Source organism: Gobius niger, assembly GCF_951799975.1.
Source record: "Gobius niger genome assembly, chromosome: 20".
Lineage (NCBI taxonomy): Eukaryota > Metazoa > Chordata > Actinopteri > Gobiiformes > Gobiidae > Gobius > Gobius niger.
This window is the reverse complement of record NC_136871.1, coordinates 23,379,190-23,399,556: the sequence shown is the minus strand read 5'-3', so window position 1 is coordinate 23,399,556 and position 20,367 is coordinate 23,379,190. Positions and strand designations below refer to the sequence as shown.

Here is a 20,367-nt window from a genome sequence, read left to right as displayed (position 1 = left end):
AATTTGACACAGTGCCTCTGCTTGTTCTAATGTTTCCACATTTTTAGAAATGATCAATGCTTCGATTAAAAAAATAATAATAATTTTTTTTAAAAGGAAAGCAAAGCAAAGGAAGCGCTTTAATCTAAGTTTGAGTCCAACATTCACTACTATTTGAGGTGGTCACTCATGGATGTAGTGGTCACCCTCCTGTACACTGCAGCCAGGCCAGCACATCAGCCAGTGTCGCTTCTTCTGGTTCTGGTTCTCATTCTTCTCCTGTAAGCTCTAGTTGTTGTTCTCGTGGCTCTTCTTCAAAATCCAGTTCGTTTTTAATGTTAACCATGGCTCTATAATAATGTCCTGAGTAACCCATGATACATGACAGTGATCAGTGATTTATTCTGACATTTATTCAGCACAGGTGTCGTATTGAGCAACACCATCACCTAGCGGCTGGAAACTGAATTACTTTACTAGTTTAGATCCATGGCACAGTGTCGTTTCAGAATTTGGCATGTTTCATATTAAGGTTGATTCTACCAGTTGTAGAGTTAACTTATGAATACATGAACAAAGTCTAAACCAACATGACTAAATAGTCCTATCTAAATAGTCAAATAACATAAATTAACCATACCAGAATAAAACTATGCAAGATCAAAATGCCTATAAAAATATAGCTGAAATCCAGTTGATTCCAGTCACACAGCCATTTTTTCCCCACAGATGCTTTCTGAGCCTCTGCTGTTGATACATATATATTAAAAAAATGAAGTCAAGATTGTATTGCTCATTTTATTTAGCCACAAGCATTGGAACAACCAGTTGTTTGCTAAAAGTAGCTAAAGAATTGGCTTTCATAAAATACACAACCGTGAAAACAAACATTGGTAAATCACTTGGACTTTTTTAATTACAAGTGACAAGTTACACAATAACATCTAACATCACATTACAAATTAACATTTTAACTAGAATTCTACATGTAACTGTGTCAAATTAGACATAAAACACTAAAACCAACAAAGCAGCACAAGACACAGAAACAGAAAGCAAAGGAAAGTAGTCGCTCAAATATTTCAGACACCGGCGAGACTCAAGTGGCTGTATCTGAAACACTTGAGTAGCTATATCAACCTACTGCAACAAATATTAAGGCACTTCAACTGAAAAGAAAGAAAAACAAATTAATTACATGACTTGCTTGCATCTTAGATTGTTACTTTCTGCTGCTCTGATAACTAAACTGTAGGCCTCGGCATCCTATTTGTCAGACGTGTGATATCTGACACATTGTACTAAGAAACATGAATACCTGGACATAAAACCTCTTTTGTATGTGAAACATCTGACAAAATTTTTATCAAAGTCGACTTAGTTTGTCCTTTACCGGTCCAAAGTATGGTTCTAACTTGTGAAGCTGACATCTAGAAACATGTTGAGCATACAAACACCTCTACAATATATACAGTTAGTCAAAGTCAATGGGTTTCACTAAAATACATTTTCGCTTAAACAGTGAAGGGCAAGGAAACCAGCAAAGGGCTACTTTTCAAATAGCTTTAAAGGGAATTATACACAAATCAACAAAACAAAACACTATTAGGTCAACCAACACAAGAGGCAAGATGACAGAACGCATGACGCTGTTGAAAAAAGTCAGCTCAGGTCAAAACAAACATGGCCTTGTATCAAGCCGAAAGTATCACGGGTGACAGCAGGTATGTGTTTGGCTGGCAATGGTTCAACTAATTCTTCCCTTTGTTTTTGTTTTGAACCTATTCTGCCTTTTTCTGCACCTGGACGGCGTCGCCATTGCATCCTGTCTGGGGCGGCTGCTCGTCCGGTCTCGCTGCGAACATTGAGACAGTCTGTGTGTCCGAGGACTTTTCGCTGAGAGCGGCCTTGATGCTGGCGGCCATGCTCAGGCCCCCTGCTCCTGCTCCGGTCAGGGGGGTGGGGGTGGGGGCATTGGGGTCAGCCACGGCCCCGGGACTAGCGCCGGACTCTCCCTCAGACGCACGAAGTCTCTTCATCAGGGTGGTCACTCGTACCGCTTTCTGCAACGAGCGGATACACGCGCACAGGTCAAAACAATGGGGGTCGTGCTATAGTTAGTGGACAGAAAAATGACACCTAAACTTCCCATTTTCAATGTACTTTATAACATTGATACCTAATGAAAAACACAGCTGGGGTTGTGTTTTAACTTTTGTCTCGTTCATGCATTTTTAATATCGAATGGCCTGAAAACAATTGGCCTGTGAACCTGCTGATGTCCTGTGGCGGGCCTACTGTGTGTTTTATGAAGAGCAAGCAGATTCTCCGGTCTCTTTCTAATGATTTCAGGGCAGCTCTAGTTTCATATGCTCAGAGATTGGAACTGAATGACTTATTCGCTTTCCTTGCACGTTTTGAGGAATCAAACATGAACAAACTGCCCCTTAAACGAAGAAAACTGCAAGGTTATTTTTGCGAGTAGATGTCTTACTTATATTGTAGCAGGCCAGCAGATAAATGGCACTACAAGTTCAACACATTAGAACAACATTTCCCCATCAGGCACTTTTATTATACATATTATTTTATATGGGTAGATAATGTATAGTGTATTTCAGCATATTATTGCACATATATTAAAAGGAAGTCACTATTTAAAAAAGGCTTAGTTTGTTTCGTCACTCAAACCAACAATGTGGCCCTGCATATCAGAGCTTCAAGGCGCGCCCCGTTACTTTATGATGTCCTAGGCTACAAATCTAATCCGACAGAAACATTGTACCTTCCACTTGGCTTTGGCAAAGTTCTTCTCAATCTGAGCACAAACTCCATCCTTGATGTTTTTGTCAGAAGCCGCATTTCCTGAAATCCTGTGACGACAAACAGTTATTGTAGTTAAGTAAAGCTGAATGGGCCTTAACCTCTTGAGTTAGTTACCCATGGCCAAATAGACCCTTTCAATGTAGCTTCGGGTCTAAGAGGTCGGTGTCCACTGCTCTGAATCATTTTGAGTTCTTACCATTCATGGCTAATAGCTTCCTGCGCCGTGAGCCGCTGGTCCTGGTCTACCTCCATCAGAGAGGCCACTAAAGACTTGGCTGGAGAACAACAGGAGCCATTAACACACAAAATGTACAATAACAATGATTACACTGAATGAGCACTAACCAGAATCAGAAATGTCATCCCAATATGGAGAGTCAAATTCATAGTCTCCCGATAAAATCTTAATGAAGAGATTTTTGTCACGACTGTCCTCATCTTCATCGCCGTCATCATAGAATGGAGGATTCCCAGACAACCTGTTGATAAGAGACATGTTTAGGCCAACCCATCCATTGACCTCCATTTTACAACAATATTCTTAAACCTTTCATAACCCAACCCTGGTAGAGACTGGGAGTTTGAGATTTTTGGTTTAAGAAGAGATAGCAGATTGAAGTAATGACACCATGATACCGGCCATACTGAATGTATTAATGATGAGAAGTAAAATAGCTTCTTTTACTCTGCACTTCAGAACTTTTCACACAATTTACCTACAACCTGAATACGCCTTTTATTTATAATCTAGAACTTATTTATATTTGACACAAATATCAAGACTACACCATATCTTAAAGCAAGGTGTACTTTGTTCCCATAGAACAGGGGTCTGCAACAATCAGCATCAAAAGAGCCAAATTAAAGTCTCAAAGAGACACAGTGGTGTTTTTGTCAGCAAACAAAAAAGCCTACATCATCATTATGTTGGTAGTATTATGATTAACACAATAAAGAAAAGTACACATTTAATGTAAAATCTTTGAACGATAGGATTTGAAGGCATCTGGAGGCTCCTTTCCAGAAGAAATTGAACAAACGTAGCCCGATACTTTACAAGCAGATCACTCGTATAACTGCACTTTATGGGTTTACTTTTAGACCGTTTTCTTTTTTTAGAGATATCGATTTGAAACTGGCCTTTTATGCCTAAAAATGCCCAAGATTCCACATATTTTTGGCAACCTGAATAATGGACGGAGCCTGGTTTAAATGTTTCAGAGGGGATTTTGGATTTCTTGTTGAGTTTGAAGTAAGATGTTTTTTTTAGAATAAAAAAGTTAAAATTTTGCCTTGTTTTTGTAAATTCAAAACTCAATAAATCAGGGTAGGAATTAAATATTTAAAAAATGGCCAATGTTCATTTGCACCAACAAGTCAACACTGCATCGTTTCTCAGCGCGGCCGAAAAACGGCTTTGTTTTCGTGTAGTAGCCGATTTTATGTGGACTTCTCCGGTGCCATGTTAACAGATAGGAGAAAAGGGGCGGGCACAATTCATGGCGGCGCCCACGTGAACTTCCGGAATAAGGTGAATATATATGTTATTTTTTTGTAAACTCCTTCCTGGATCTCAGCAATAATCAGAGTCTTGTTGACCAATGAGACAAGCTTTTCCTGTGAACCAGCCTGTCAGGACCAATCAGGAGAGGTGGGGGAGGAGCTTGATAGTTTCCATTTGAAAATTCTGTTACTGCTCTCCTCATTTTACAAACAAAGAAGGGCTTTCTGGTTAAAGAGGGGAGGAATTTGATTGTTTACTTTCAAATTTCACTCCATATTTCCTCACTTTGCAAACTTAAAGGCCATCACTTTAAAGACGCATGTGAGATAGTGGTTGCTGCAGTTGGGACAAAATGTGAAGTACCCAGTGCCCATTTGCAGATGATGAGCGAGGCTCGGTCAGGTGTCAGAACTATTCAGCCGGGGGAGTTCGCCTATCGTACATGTTTAAGGTTGATGAGGGAACAAGGAGCCCCTCAGGCACTGTGCCATCGATGTCATTACAGCAGGCCACTACTTACAGTATATACATGATGACACCTATTGCCCAAAGGTCTACAGGCCGCCCATATCTCTGTCTCCCGACCATTTCAGGGGCTGAAACAATTTGAAAAAATGTCAGTACGGAGGACACGCTGTATGTTGCTGGAGATTTGAAGTGAAACAGAACGTACCAAGATATTCTGGGGTGCCACACGGGTCTCTGATCAACCCGTTCTCCAGCTTCGCCAACTGAAAGTCACTGATTACAATTTTGGAGTGCTTCAGTCGATTATAGTACACCAAATTCTCCAGCTACGAAAGAAAAATCGGTAACTTCAGTGTCAGTAACATTAACATTAGTGAACAGCACAGGCCATAGCGACTGGGACACACTATTCGAACTTTGAATACATAGGCTGCTAATCCCATCTTTTTGAATGGTAAAGTATGTTGAAACATTTCTGTCACCTTGAGATTTCTGTGGACGATTTTCAGGGAGTGCAGGTAGGCGACTGCTTCCAACACCTGCCTCATAACGTTGCTGGTGTCCCGCTCCGAATAGTACCCTTGATCCAGAATCCAGTCAAAGACCTCTCTGCCTGTAGCGCTGCACAAGTCACCGCCAAACGTGTCATAACAGAGTAAAAAATATTCTTAGATTGGCAGTCGCTTTGCCTCCCATAATACTCACAGCTCCAGGAAGATGAAGTATTCTTTCTTGGTTTCGAAAGCGTCAACCAGCTGCAGGATGTTGTGATGTTTTACCCTTTTGACATGCAGGAAGAGAGTTAAATTAATCTATTGGTAGGCAAAGGCAAGAGAGCTCTCTACACTCTTCTATAGCATATAAAGTCTCTTCCCTTTGTGCATAGCATGGTAGCAACAGAAATAGATACCCCCAGTGTTTATGCAGTGTTCCTGTAGCAATGTCTAAGCATTTTGGGGAAAATACTGTTGTTTTTTTCCTCTCAAAGTTGACGTCTTTTTTACATGAACTTTAGCGTTTCAGGGTTGTTGTTGTTTTTTATCTCAATTCACTAGTTCTGTGACATTATTTTGTGACCAATGGAATAAACTTATATTTATGGGAATATATCAGCTGTCTTCACTTAGACTTGCTTCTAAAGGCTCCTTGGTGATCAAGTCAGACTGCAATGATATGACTTATGTGTAATGTACAGTATAGAGCAGGCAGTAAATGATGCTGACTAATACTTTCCAATATGTTTTGAGGCCCCAAGCAAGCTGTGAATATTGGAACAGGCAGGAAGCCGTCAGTCAAACAGATTTTGTGTTTCAGAATTAAACATGTATGTGTTAAAGGTTGTGTCTTTACGACATTGTAGAATTCAATATCATACATTCAGATCAAGACAACAGGATACCTATTCACGCTTTTTGAATACATTTTTTGAGAAATTAAACAGTACACGGGTGTTGAAGATTGATCACATTAAGGAAAACTCTCCAAAAACAAAACTTCCAAGGGCTGTTTCCCAAAGCCGAGGTACCTCAGAGATCAAATCTGAAAAAATAAAAATAAAAACTCGAAAGGGGGACACTGTAGCAATAAAAATGTGAAAATGCCATATATATATATTAATTTCAATGCCCAAAAAACAAATCTGGTTCTTTGCAATGTCGTGACATTTGCTTGAATGTTTGAGCCAAATAATGTACATTTCAAATTAACAAAACAAATTATTCAGTTTTTCTATTATTGACTAAAAAGACAACTAAAATGAACACTGGCTGTAGAGCCATTAAACAAGTCAAAGCAGGTATTTTTTTCTTAAAAAGTGGAATTTAAAGCAGTACTAAGTAACTTGTTTACCTTCATAAATCCTTTCCATAGTCCCTCTGGGGGTAATACAAGTGTTAATGGGATGATTGGAGGGTCTTTCATCTCCCCTGGTGTCTCTGGCCAGAAAACCACCATTGCGACTGCACTTCCACCGGGTCAGTGTAAGTAATACACACTAATGGAATCCCGAAGAAGAAGCTAACAGGCTAACGGGCAAAGCTAACTGGCTAGCGCCACTTAAACAGTATTTACAGCCAAGTTTGGGTGAAAAAAATGATCTCCATTGTCTAATTGGACGTACAATATCCCTCTCTCCCTTTATCTTTTCTGTCAGCATAGAATTTACTCTCAAGGACAATTAATATATAAAAAATAAAAAAAACGCAAGCACTGCTTTAAGAGCTTTAACAAGTCACACAAGCCAGCACCACTGTTTTTTCTTCTTTATTTTCTAAGCGCCTTGGTGCATTATGGGTGATTTTGGCTGTTGAAAGGCAGCGAAGGCTACACTGATGTATCCTGACTTGAGCATTGGAACAGCACTCGGGCGGTGAGTGATGATGTAGAAGCCTGACCACGCCCACTTCAGACCAAGGCATAGCAAGGTACCTAGGCTTTGGGAACCAGCCGTTGAGACCTACACACTGATTTGTGTCCCTGCCCTCTTGGTAATATTGTTGGAACTCAGTTACTAACTTTAGCCCTGGAGAAGTGATCTGGTTAATTGAAATGTTGAGCCTTAACATCTGTCACAATTCATCTTGTGGCTTTAACTCTTTTCAGCATAGCACAATTATGGTTCTGTGATTGAAAGAGAAATCATCTTTGTTCATTGTTTGGGTTATTATTGCTCTAAACGCTCCCTTATCACTTTGTTAAATGGGAAAGTTGTTCTGCCTGAGGTGGGTCGCTGCAACCTCAAGGAAACCTTTCAAATAAAAGGCAAAGCATCTTCAATCTTCAATCCAAAAACAATTCGGCAAAGATGATAAATTGAAAACCTTCTCCACAATGGAAAAAGTCTTACACCACTGACAGCAAAACGAACATGTGGATAATTACAGCCATATTTTGTATTTACCATAAATCAGGTCATCCCTATAGATCCTGTCAGATTGCAGACCAAACCGGAGAAAGTCAACTGTTTAGTTTAAGCCTCATCGTGTGAGGGAATCAAAGACTGTCCTCTTATTTCTGAAAAGTGAATGCTGACCGTGTTGACGCTGGAAACGCTGTCAGGTCTAAAATAAACCATGTTTTTTGAAGTAGTCGGTATTGGCACATATGGAGCATGAAACAACACTCACATCTTGAGGATCATTATCTCATTCTTGGCAGCTTTCCTCACTTTCCTTCCGTCCTTTTTGTGAAACTTTTTACAGGTGTACATTTTCAAGGTGGTCCGATCCTTCGCCCGGAAGATCTCACAGAACTCCTCCCTAGAAAAAAAAAAGGATTTTCGGTACATAATATCACATAATACAGCACAGAGGCAGATCAGATTGCTCCCGGCTCAAAAGATCACTTACGACTTGACAGCTTGTCCCAGGTCATATTTGTCGGTGACTTCTGCGGGACTATTGTAATCCTTCTTCTCCCCGAGTGTTAAACAACCAAATGGCATGGCAGCTCGGGCCGGGGCCGCGAAAAACTCCACAGCACAACACAATCTGCGCAGAAAGATGGGGAAAGAGGGGAGACGTTACTGCAGTGGGCATGGCAGACAACGTGCATCTATAATGTATAAAGAATCCGAATCAAAGAACATACAGAGCTCTGCAGAGGAACAACATACAGTTTGGAGTCTGCTGAGAACAGTGTGCCAAACCTCCAGAGAATAAAAAGCAATAGTGTTAGTGAAGTGTCTCGCTATACAGGACACGTCAACAGGTCTCACACAAACAACAACTTAGTGGTAAAGATTTGAGTCACATCTTTGCCACATCTATTGGCTTCTGATTGTGTGAGCCGAAGAGAGTGAATGAGAAAATACAAACAACACAAATTGAAACCTTTGGTGGACATTATTAAATATAAATATAAGAAAAATGTACAGCAGGTTTTCCTTCATTTAACATTCTTTTTATTAACTTAAGCTATTTTCTATGAATATGGCCAGAATTGCTTATCAAACAAGCCAGGTTTCAATTATTTTATATTTTTTATGTTTCATGTTTAGTTGAGTTTCAGAGAGGATGTTGGATATCTTATTTAGTATATAAAAACACTTATTATTGGGGGAGAAAACACATTAAATCAGGCCGGGAGTTACGTATTGAAAAACCCTTGTCTCGAAAAAAACAACAACAAAAAAACTTAAAGGCGTGTAGAATTTTCCCAATATATAAAATTGAAATACAAGCATTTATTTCATGACAGATGAAACATACTCATAAATGTACAAACAAACAGGTGCTTTTGCTGTGAGCGGCTCATCTTTCCTAAAACATGACTGTAACATCACCGGGAGTGGGTACGTCTCCAGCTCGTCTCCATGGAGATGTGGACTAAAGTCAGCAGAATTTGAGACTTAAACAGGTTAGTTCCTCATCCAAACCCATTCTTTGATCACCCACTACAGAAATTGTATTTTCTGTGTTGAGCTGGTCATTTGGAGCAGGTTTCGTATTGATGGCAACAGTATAATTCAAAATGTTACGCAGTGTGCCTTTAAACAAGTAGCCTACATGACTGGAAAATGTGGTGTCTGCAGGTAAGATAAGATAAGATAAGATGATACTTTATTGATCTCATAGATGGAGAAATTGCATTCGATGAGAGAGCATCCGGCAGCAGCACCCATTCAGTGCGCACCACTCTTTTTCCACTATTTTTTTTCTTTGGTGAAAGATGGTTGTGTCGCGGCCGCCATCTTCACTGTTTTGGTCACAGGAGGAGCACTGGTTGATGGGAAATCCGTAGACGATGACCACGGCGGTGGAGCTCTTGCGCTTGGCCACGATGTTCTTGGCCACACAGGTGTAGTTGGCCGTGTGGGACAGACGCGCCTGCTTGATGATCAGGTTGTGTCCACGGTGATGTAGAAGTTCCTGTCCTCGGCCGGGTCGATGATCTCGTTGTCCTTCAGCCACTCCACCCGCATGACCTTGGAGGATGGAGAAACTGTAGCTGCCCTCTGTCTCCTCTGATCGTCTGAAACGGTGCACCGCCTCCTGGGCTTGTCCCCGTCTCAGAGCGTGGTGTCCTGCACTGGTCAGCTCCACCTCGTCCTTCCTCTTCCTCCTGCACAGCTCCCTCCACAGTCTATCACCATCTCCTTGTTGGTCCCTTTTGTTGTTTCCTGTAGGTGCTGCTTAAAGATGAGATATTTTCGCCACAACGTGTTAATGGAGATGCATATGGAGAAATGTTGAATCGGGGCCACAATAAAACAGCTTATTGTGAGCCAGGACACGATGCAAACTGTCTCACACCCATGTTACTGAATGGGCCGACATCGACACACCACAAAGCCAGTGGGAAGCAACAACTGTAAGATATGAGATAACGCATATAAATCACATCCTCAAAAATAATCCACGATTTCACCAGAAGAGAAGGAATGAAAAATACATTTAATGATAAACATACTGTAGCTGGGCTCAGAGAGAGAGCACCTGCAGTGAGTCAGCCCATAGCACTGCAACACATTATTCAAGAGATTCAGGTGGACTTGACCCATCGTTTCAGTTTAATGCACTGTAAAGGACTGGAAAGATGGGCTACAAGAGCTTGCTGACAAAAAAAAGTGTTATGTAAAATCTATGTATGCCACAAAGAACAAATGTTCTGTTCAGTATATTGTGCTTCTGGGAACAACGTAGCCTTGGACTCACTGCTTATTTTGTTGTTTGGCCAGACACACATTATTTCCAGTTCTAAATACAGAACAAAATGCACACAAATTAATCTGCCTCCAAGTCAATACTCAAACTGATTTATTCTTACTTTTCCTATGCGTCTTTGTGAATGAAACGCAACTGGACTGCCTTGAAACCAACCAGAATGGAGCTCGAAACTGCTATTGAAATATCCCCCAATTTTCCCATAGCCCTCCAGAAGCCTGTACTGTAATGCACTGCCAGTGACAAAGTACTGAGAATGCACTTCATCTCCAAAGTGTTCACAAATACACATATCTTCCTTCACTGCTCAGATTTGTGACGAGGTTATGAGGCTAAACTGTTGCGGTGGAACAAAAGATACAACCAAAGCCGCTGGATATTCCCGGGCACAAAAGCTGTAGGCCGTGTGAATGTAAACAGTGATTGTTGGCAGTTCCTTCAGTGGATGTTGTGGATGTGGAGAGTGGGAGGATGTGAGTGAGGCGCTGTCTGGAGCAGGAGCCAGGACTCTGTCACTACCACGGGGTATGGATGCTAACAAGGAGCGCGAGAACTAGCATCTAAGAAAATATACATGGTAAGATATAGCACAAAGTTTACAAATCACTTTTTATGACGTTAAATCTTATGCACAAAAACAATGTTCAATGTGCTACACTGAAAAAAACAACACTCCTTTTAAGCAAACTCAATATGTGTAGGTTATAATTGTGTATTGGTATTTCATCTTCTGACAAATGACTGTACTCATTGTAGCTTTTTATTATTTTTAAACTTATAAAAGCCCTTATAAGGACTGGTGTTGAAACCATTGGATTGCTCATTGATAATATGTTTGTGTATCTGTCTCTATTAAATAAAAAAATAAAAAAATTAAAAAAAGCAAAACGAAGATCATTGTTAACCTCTTTAACCCCCACATGAAGTCATCACAATTTCTCCAGTTCAGCTTTACCCAAATCTAAAAGCTTGAGAAAAAAAAAGAGTCAAGATGGCGTCAAAAACGAGATGAAACCGAGGATGACAACACAACAACAATTGTAATGGAAGTAATGGAGTAATGGAAAAAAAAACAATGGAAAAGTGACCAAAAACACAAGAAAAGAGCAACAAAGCGTCGAAAAGCGTTGAAAATATGGCACACAAAAAAAGTAACAACTTGCATTTTGTTACAAAAAAATGAGGCGTTACCCTAGCCTATACTGGCTGAAACCTTTTAGATTTGGGTAAGGCTGAACTGGAGAAAATGCACTTGGTTATGATGGGGGAGTAAGAGGTTAAGTGTGGCAGCTGAGGGCTATTAAAATACACAGAATAGCACGATATAGGTTTTGACTTGGCACATTTAATGCACACGAAGATCATGCCTCCACAGTACAAAACAGTAACCTAGTAAGTGGTAACATTTTGCTTCCTCATTGGAAATGGCACAAGATGTGATATAAAAAGAGGTTGTCACTGTACCAAAAGAGACGTGAGCAAGTCCCAGTTCTGTCCTTTGAGTCTGGAATTCTGCCACTTCTACTTAACTTTCCTACGACTCGTGTACCACGGGCATTTCCATTAAACTAAATATTAACTACAAAATCGTGAAAACCTGACACGGGCACATACGGGCTCATTCTATTCTGCTGGACACTTACTCCATTGTTCTTTCTACATGTGCAGGTGCGTGGCAAATGATATTACAATGGATTAGTTGGTGGCAAACAAGAAAACAGCAGTGTGCTAAAACTCTTGTTACGCAACCAGCAGCTCCCGACCACATGTCATCACGGACCATCTCCTGTCAGCAGCAAAAGAAACAAACAGTCAGTTCATTTTTTTTTCTTTCGGTGGACAAATTTGCCCGAAAGCAACCCTGAAATGCTCCAAGGAATGCATTTGAATTAAAACAGCCTTCTTATTTGGCACCTGACTTCGATTGTAGTCAACAATGTCTGGAGTATGGCTGCAGAATCATCAACCAGTGCCAGCATCTATTTTAGGACAGAACTCTGTGTGACTAGAACCACACAGGAATCAGGGAAACTAAATTTAGTCCAGAAAAACAGCAGAGAGACTTTTTAGCAGCCTCAAGCCTTGTGTCAAGTTCATCAGTCCATCTTTGTCTAATTGCATTCAATAAATAGCAGAAAACATGCACAGTTACGGATAAATTCATAATTATGCTTTGTGATTTCCCTCTTTTGAGTGTGCTGTAAAGTTACAACAAAAGGGCAGACCCCTGCTGCAATAGCATCCCGTACATGTTTCCAAACTACCAACAGATGTAACACAGAAAGCATTCAGTGTTTTTTTTTTCACCACATACATCAATTCCTCAGTCTCCATCTGTCTCTGCCTCAACCCGCTGCACAATCTGATCAATTCACGCCGATTCCCAGCCTCTTGTTAAATAGTTTCCCTGTATTCACAAAGATAAAAGATTTCCCCCTTCACCACCAGCAGCAGAAAGATTCACATACTTGAATAGTGCTGAATCAGTCGCCTTTATCTCTGCCTTTTTAAACCATCTTAATGAAGTGCTCCACATAGACGGGCATGCACAGATGGCTCATGTCGCGAGTGCATTTAGAAAACCTACATTATCAACTTGAAAATCATCAAGTTTCAACATTGCGTTATGAAATTTGATATTGCTAGTCACTTTTGAGAGTTCTGTATAGAATAAAAAATAACTGCAAAGCATATCCTTATAATAGAGTTCTTAAAATGCCTATGAAAATCTGAAATATTGTCTTATGCACATTGCGTATTGTATATTGTATTACACTGGCCACTCTGTTATTTAGTGTGTCACAGCACTTAATAATGAATTTAAAAATCTGAAATATTGAAAGTGACACCCAAAGTGTCAAGTGACCTCTGTCAAAATAACACCGTTCAGCCTTGACCATTTTCCAAGAACTAAGCACAATCCAGAGTAATGTTTTTGCCAATGCCAAGACTCAATAAACGAGTTTGGGGTTGCCTCAGGAAGGAACTATTATAGTCAGACATTATCTGCTGTGGTGTAAAGTGGAGTACGTTTGTGCTGTGCCATCTGCAAGTGCCACACAATAGATGCACAATTCAGTTTTTGAAAAGGAGTTTGCAGAATAAATCTCTGTGCTCCCTGTTTGCAAGAAAAATAAACTGAATGACAGTGCAAAATGTGCCACAGTGAAAAGCAATAAATAAAATAGCACAATAGCAAACTATTTTTTGCCAATTCCTGCAGGGCTTTTCATTCAGGTATTTTTCTGGCCAACAGCATTATTTCTGGTTATATACGGTTAATTCTGGTTGTTAATAATAATAATAATAATAATAATAATAATAATAATAATAATAATAATAATAATAATAATAATAATAATAATAATAATAATAATAATAATAATCATAATAATCATAATCATAATCATAATCATAATCATAATCCCTGGTGGATCCCTGAGTCTTCAATTCCCACCTCAGGAAGAGCTTCACCCAGATTTCGAAGGAATGGAGAGCGGAGTGGACCATGTTCTCCTCCTCCATTGTCAATGCGGCTGTTCGCAGTTGTGGCCGTAAGGTCACTGGTCGCGACGCCAATCCCCGAACACGGTGGTGGCGCCCAGAAGAAAGGCATGCCGTCAAGTTGAAGAAGGAGTCCTACATGGCCTTGTTGGCTTGTGGGACTTCAGAGGCAGCTGAGAGGTACCGGCAGGCCAAGCGTGCGGCATCTCATGCGGTCACAGAGGCAAAAACTCGGGTCTGGGAGGAGTTCGGAGAAGCCATGGAGGAGGACAATCGGTCGGCCTCGAGGAGATTCTAGCAAACCATCCGGTACCTCAGGAAGGGGAAGCAGTCACGTCTTCTGATGAGGAAGCAGAGGCTGGGGACTCGGAGGGGGGCTCGCCAATCACCAAAGCTGAAGTCACCGAGGTGATTTGAAAGCTCCTCGGTGGCAGGGCTCTGGGGGTGGATGAGATTCCTGAGTACTGAGTACCTTAAGCCTCTGGATGTTGTAGGACTGTGTTGGGGACAGTGCCTCTGGATTGGTGGTCCCTCTCTTTAAGAAGGGGGATGTGAGGGTGGGATCAAATTCCTCAGCCTCCCCGGTAAGGTCTACTCCAGGGTGCTGGAGAGGAGGATCCGGCCGATAGTCGAATTTTGGATTCCACTGTTGTGGTGAAGAGGGAGCTGAGACGGGGGGCAAAGCTTTCGATTTACCGACGTTCCCACCCTCACCTATGGTCATGAGATTTGGGTAATGACCGAAAGGACAAGATCGCGGATACAAGTGTCGGAAATGAGTTTCCTCCGCAGGGTGGCTGGGCGCACTCTTCGAGATAGGGTGAGGAGCTCAGTTACCCAGGAGGAGCTCAGAGGAGAGTCGCTGCTCCTTCACGTCGAAAGGAGCCAGCTGAGGTGGCTAGGGCCACGGATGCCTCCAGGCCACCTCTCTCGGGAGGTGCTCCGGGCATGTCCTATTGGGAGGAGGCCTTGTGGAAGACCCAGGGCACTCTGGTGGGACTATGTCTCCGAGCTGGCCTGGTGTCGCCACGGGGTCCCCCCAGGAACCGCTGGAGGAGGTGTGGACCGGGAAGTCTGGGCATCTCTGCTGAGACTGCTGCCCCTGCGACCCGGCCTCAGATAAAGCGGAAGAAAATGGATTGATGGATGGATGGATGGATGGATGGATGGATGGATGGATGGATGGATGATAGCCTACTTCATATAAGTAACACTCGAAGTTCATGTCCTGAACCCACAATGCTGAGGTCAGCAGCCCTATAACAACTCGAACACTAGCCTGCGTGTTCTTAAAGTGCTCTTCCTGTTCCTGGATTTGTTTCAAATTGTGTTGCAAAATGTGTTGCAAACTGTGAACTAAATCTTTAATTTAAACACATGATTATCCAATCTTATCACAATCACATGATTTGCTGCAAAAAAAAAAACCACAAACACAATTCAATATCTTAAATGTTGCACCCCATGATTAGGCCATGTTGCTGCACATACCGCTGTGTCAAATTGGACCTCATTTCTTAAATAGTGTGTGACATGTTTTGTGTTTCTCTCATTTCTTCTTAGTTTTATGGGATACTGATTGTGGTAAAAGTTGAAATTGTTTTGTTAAGCTCTCAGTCACTCAGGAGTAAAGGTTTTCAAAGTGGTCAACGGGATTGGGCCGTTTGAGTTGTACACTCATTTTACTTCTCTTCTTCATGCTGGTTTTAAGCCTCATCCTGTCGTTTACCCAGCATTACCCTAAGCATTGTCCTGAGCTGGGGTGAGGCCATAGGTCTTTGGGTCACTCACTTTACTATCTTGCTTTCTATTTCCAATGCGGAAGTAACAAAATACACATCCCAGAAGAAGTCATGTCCTAAAAACAGATTTACATTCTTGTTAGTTGTAGTCTATATCAACATGTCACACAGATCTTTAAATTTGGTAAGAAATATGGCAATAGTATCTGTTGTATTCAACACCATACTGCAGACATCCCACAGGAGCAGCTGTTTTGTAGATGCTCTGACCTAGTTGTATAGACATCACCTTTGAGCCGTCGTCAGACTCCCTCTAGTCCTTAAGCTCGCCCAATTTGCATGGCTCTGGCGCAATAACATTCTGCTCTCAAATACTGGTGCCATTGATTAATTTATCCGTAATAATCCCTTCCCTTGTCAGTGGTCCTAATGTTATAAAATACCTGACTGGTGTAAATAATACCTGCTAAATTCAACTTTGTATAAGTGCTTTTTGAGGGGCATATTAGTAACACTGTCACTAATAGGTTACATTAGCTAATACTGACCAGTTGCACCTGCCAACAACAAAGTACAAGTAACACCTTTGTTTCCATGGCAACACTGCATTCACCATTGTCACTAGATGTTAAGCAAGAAAACAGTCCGCTATAGACTCTAGTCACTGGCCTCAGAGGTGAAAAATGCAGTCACATGTTGGGATTAAGCTGGGTTAGTTTTTTTTTGTTAATGTGTGTTTTTGGAGACCACTTTCTCGTCTTCCTAAATCTTTCTGCTGCTTTCTCCAGTGTGATGCAGTGATTTGTATCCTCGGTACAGATCCTACGACACATGCCTTCTGCTTTGGGCTGACGCAAACAAATTCACAATGTAGGATTTTGGGTTCATAACGGAGATGTTTAGAAATATAGTGACGAATAATTCACACAATTGTTGATGCTTAGACAAGTCAAAACCTTTGGATATTCAAATTGGGGTTCAAAGCCAGCTCACATCAAAAGACGATATAGGCATCAAATATTGTCAATGCCAAATGTATTAACAAATTGATGTGTTCATTGGTCTTGTGTGGTGCAAACATTTCCACTGTCATAGCAATTCAAAACATTATTAATGGCCAAAAGGGGAAAAAGCGACATGAGTGAATCCCATGTACAAAGTGAAAAGACTTTGCGCTTTAATGTGTATACTGTTCAATAGATTTCAAATGTTGATTTCACCCCCGCTTCAAATTTTAGCACTGAAGTCATGCTTTGCATTTCATTTTAGCTTCTTGATTCTCATGCCCAGTCGCTGTGTGCAGCCAAGCCCATTCACTTTCTCAACCGAGTGAAGAGAAATCTGACTCCTTACCACTAATGATGTCTTCTTCCTAAATCAATCCTTTCAGACGTCTTTGGGAAATTGGAAATTATACATAGCTTGTTTGTTTCTCAGCTTTAAGTATATAAAAGTGCATTGAAACGTAGATTTTTCCTTATTATAACTTGCAGTTTTGGGGATATTTGAAAACGAATGAGTGAATTTCAATGGTGGTTTTGTTTTGAAATAGGTTCAACTCCTGCCCATTGTCCAATATCTAAAACAGTGTATTGCCTAAGACTGGCTCTTCATTCATAATGTAATGTTTTTTTATTGGCCAGGGTCAAGTGAATTTTCTTCAAAGACAAAGCGTGTTGGCAGACGGCCTTGTGCTCACGCCAACTCCCCGTAAACAGCCCCTGCCTAATGCGTCATTTGTATCTGCTGTCATGCTTAGCAGCCGGCTTTCTGAACATATACAGCCTAAACTTAGACCATCTCCATCACACTTTTAGATGGGATGAGCCTTCGTGTCTTCTTTAGTGCTCGTTGCTGTCACACTCTGCTGTTCATCACCATTGCCAAAGCCCCGACCAGCTTCTTCTGATGTTGTTTTGTTTCCATGGCGACCGGAGCTACAGTATATCCGCACTGTGGTACTGTCGGTATCGCTCAACACCAAAAAACACCGCATGCATGTATGAAAAGCATGTATGAAAAGCATGTATGGGCGAGGTTAGTGACCGTCTCCTATACAGCGCACCATTATGTGACCGATACAGCAAAGTTATGTTGAAATGTTCTAGTGCTATAGTCATGTGAGAGCCCACTGAGAAGACATTCAGTACAATATTAAGATTTTATGTAGGCTATATATGCATGTGTTTGTCTACCAGTCAGCCATGTCCAAAGTTGCCCATTTTTAACACGATATATTCAAAGTCAGACTAAGACAAGTAAAATTTCACTAAACAATTAATCGCCAGTATGTGAACATCCACTTTTGAGGGATGTATCATGAAACACATCCCTCAAAGAAAAAAGTTAGGTTACCCATGCACTGGCAAGCCCTTTAACTGTGTAAATATACATCATTCCACACCAATGTATTGTTTATGTCTCAGAAAATCATAGCCTAAAACTATAACAATCATTATATGTTGTGGATTCCATTAGACATTAGTAGTTGGCTAATGAGTGTGTGTGTGTGTGTGTGTGTGTGTATATTGTCATGAATGAACAAAGTTTCACATTTCATAACCCCAAATGCCAAATTACATTTTAAGTGTATCTTTTTGATCAATCATGGTGCTTTAAATGTCTCCCAAAGCAAAACATCTTAAGAAATAAGCTAGACATGACAAGTAGTGGCCAGAAGTGACAGTCACATGTGTAAAAGAAAAGATATGAAAATAGTCTCTGACACACACTTTGTCCACTAAATCCATGCAAAACAAAAGTCCAAACTGACAACAGGAGGAAACATCTGTGCAACACCCAGCATGCAGCAGTCTAACTCCACAAGTTAATTCCAGACATTATTAGAAAGCCATATGATTATAGGCTCTCATGTGTCTTTGAAGTTTGGAGGGCATCGTCCACGTTTAGCGTCTTGACAGTTCAAACATTTCATTTACGCATAGCTGTTCCAACCAAAAAAGTGCCAGTCCGCTGAATAGGATAGGCTATTGTACCAATGCCGCAAAAGTTTTCCATCCAATTCGTGCCGACCGCTTCAAACGGCAGAGCGCGCCGACCCTCGCCGATCCGCACACTTCATACATCTTTTTTAAGTCGATAAATAGGCGACTGTACAAAGCGCGGCGCCCACTTACCTTTAATGAAGTCAAAAGGTAACAAACTGCTGCCAATATTTGAGGTTTTTCGCCCTTTTTTTCTTTATCTTTATCTTCTTTTTTTCTTTTTCTTTTTTTTTTTTTACTTTTCCTCGGCTGACTGCTGTTTTTTACATCCGCTGCGATGTGACACAGATTTTTAAGATCTCATTTCCAGGAGCAGAAGTCAGCTCGTTCACGGGTGTATTACGTGAGCGGGTGATGGAAACAGCGGCTGGTGAAGCAGGACGGAGGGGAGCAGCGCGCGCGCGTGTGTGTGTGTCCGTCGGTGAGCCGCCGCTGTCTGCCGCACTGTATGTGTTTATGCGTAAAAAAAAGAAAAAAAAAATGTTTGGAGGAGCCGCGTGAAGGGGAGTTTTGACAGTGAGTGAACCTGTGAACGTCTGCGCTGTTACCGCGGCGTGCAAGTGTCCCATCAAAACAAAGTGTGTGTTTGTGAGCAAAGTCCCACCGGAAGTTAACCCATCGACACACAAAAAAAAAAAAAATCCACTTTTTAAAACAGATTTCGGGTTCGCTTGTTAAATATGTTATTGGACGCGCTGCTGATTTTTCCACCGTGAACTCTGCGCCTGAAAAATCTGGTGCTGGGATTACAGTTGGCATGAGTTTGGGATGAATGAATTTCACACACAAAATAGTTCACTGCAGTAATGGTGAGGCAGTCAGGGGGTTTATTAGAAGGACTAAATAGGCTATTTTGCTCCTACTTTTAGGGCCTTTTTAGTGGCACACAGTAGACATTAGACAATGGAACGAGCATCATCTCGCTCAGCAGTCTCAGTTTTTCGCCCTGCATGCATTAGATTTGTAGCCTGCCTTAAATCTTTTTTTTTTTTTTTTTTTTTTGTATGTGGCCTGTTTTTCAGTGCATTTAGCTTAAATTGACTCCAGACATCAATTAGGGCTACAAAGTATATTAAAGAGGGGGTATTATGCTTTTTTCAATCACATAGCACCAGTCTATATCACACTACAATGATGACCAAACCTTCTGTTGGTCTGTAAATGCAGTAAATTAGAATAACTGCCTTGTATAAAATGTCTCTCTCAAAATGGCTGTAGTGAATGTCTTGAAATAGGCCTCTGTCTCTTTAAGAACCTCTGACCCTTTCCGACACGCCCCCTCCACACGCTGTCTGTGGCATCAGTGGGGAGGGGGTTCTGCTGAGGAGCAGTGGTTGGTTACTCGGCTGGTGATGAAAGCTCGGAGGCATCTCCGGGAGGTGGGGGCGTTCCTAGGAGGACTCAGGCAAACCTATCCCTAAAATGGCCGCCATCAGAGTTTTTACAGATTACTCAAAAATATGTGAATGTGCCAAGGCAACACTTCAGGCATGTTTTTAATGAGGGAATGACATAATAACATGTGATGTAAAGCTTGAAAAAGACGATTTTGCATAATACCCCCCCTTTAAAGAATTGTAGCCAACTTTTTGCTGCTTTTTAAAGGCACTATACAGAGTTTAAAAATGTTAAAATAATGTATTTTCCTCCCCCTACATGTTCCAGCCATGTCCTAA

The 20,367-nt window shown here is 41.2% G+C and overlaps 1 protein-coding gene across 1 annotated transcript; it reads right to left on the bottom strand.

Moving 5' to 3' along the window:
- Positions 1–825: 825 nt before the first annotated feature.
- On the bottom strand, positions 826–19,126 carry LOC306979322 (caM kinase-like vesicle-associated protein). Its single transcript, XM_079578212.1, has 11 exons — positions 18,824–19,126; positions 8,125–8,265; positions 7,903–8,034; positions 5,483–5,557; positions 5,260–5,398; positions 4,983–5,103; positions 4,830–4,905; positions 3,151–3,284; positions 3,002–3,080; positions 2,765–2,852; positions 826–2,042 (listed from the first exon to the last, which is right to left on the bottom strand). Exons 2-11 carry the CDS (start codon positions 8,217–8,219, stop codon positions 1,761–1,763), a joined length of 1,221 nt encoding a protein of 406 aa, XP_079434338.1. The 5' UTR covers positions 8,220–8,265; positions 18,824–19,126; the 3' UTR covers positions 826–1,760.
- Between the last annotated feature and the right edge of the window lie 1,241 nt (positions 19,127–20,367).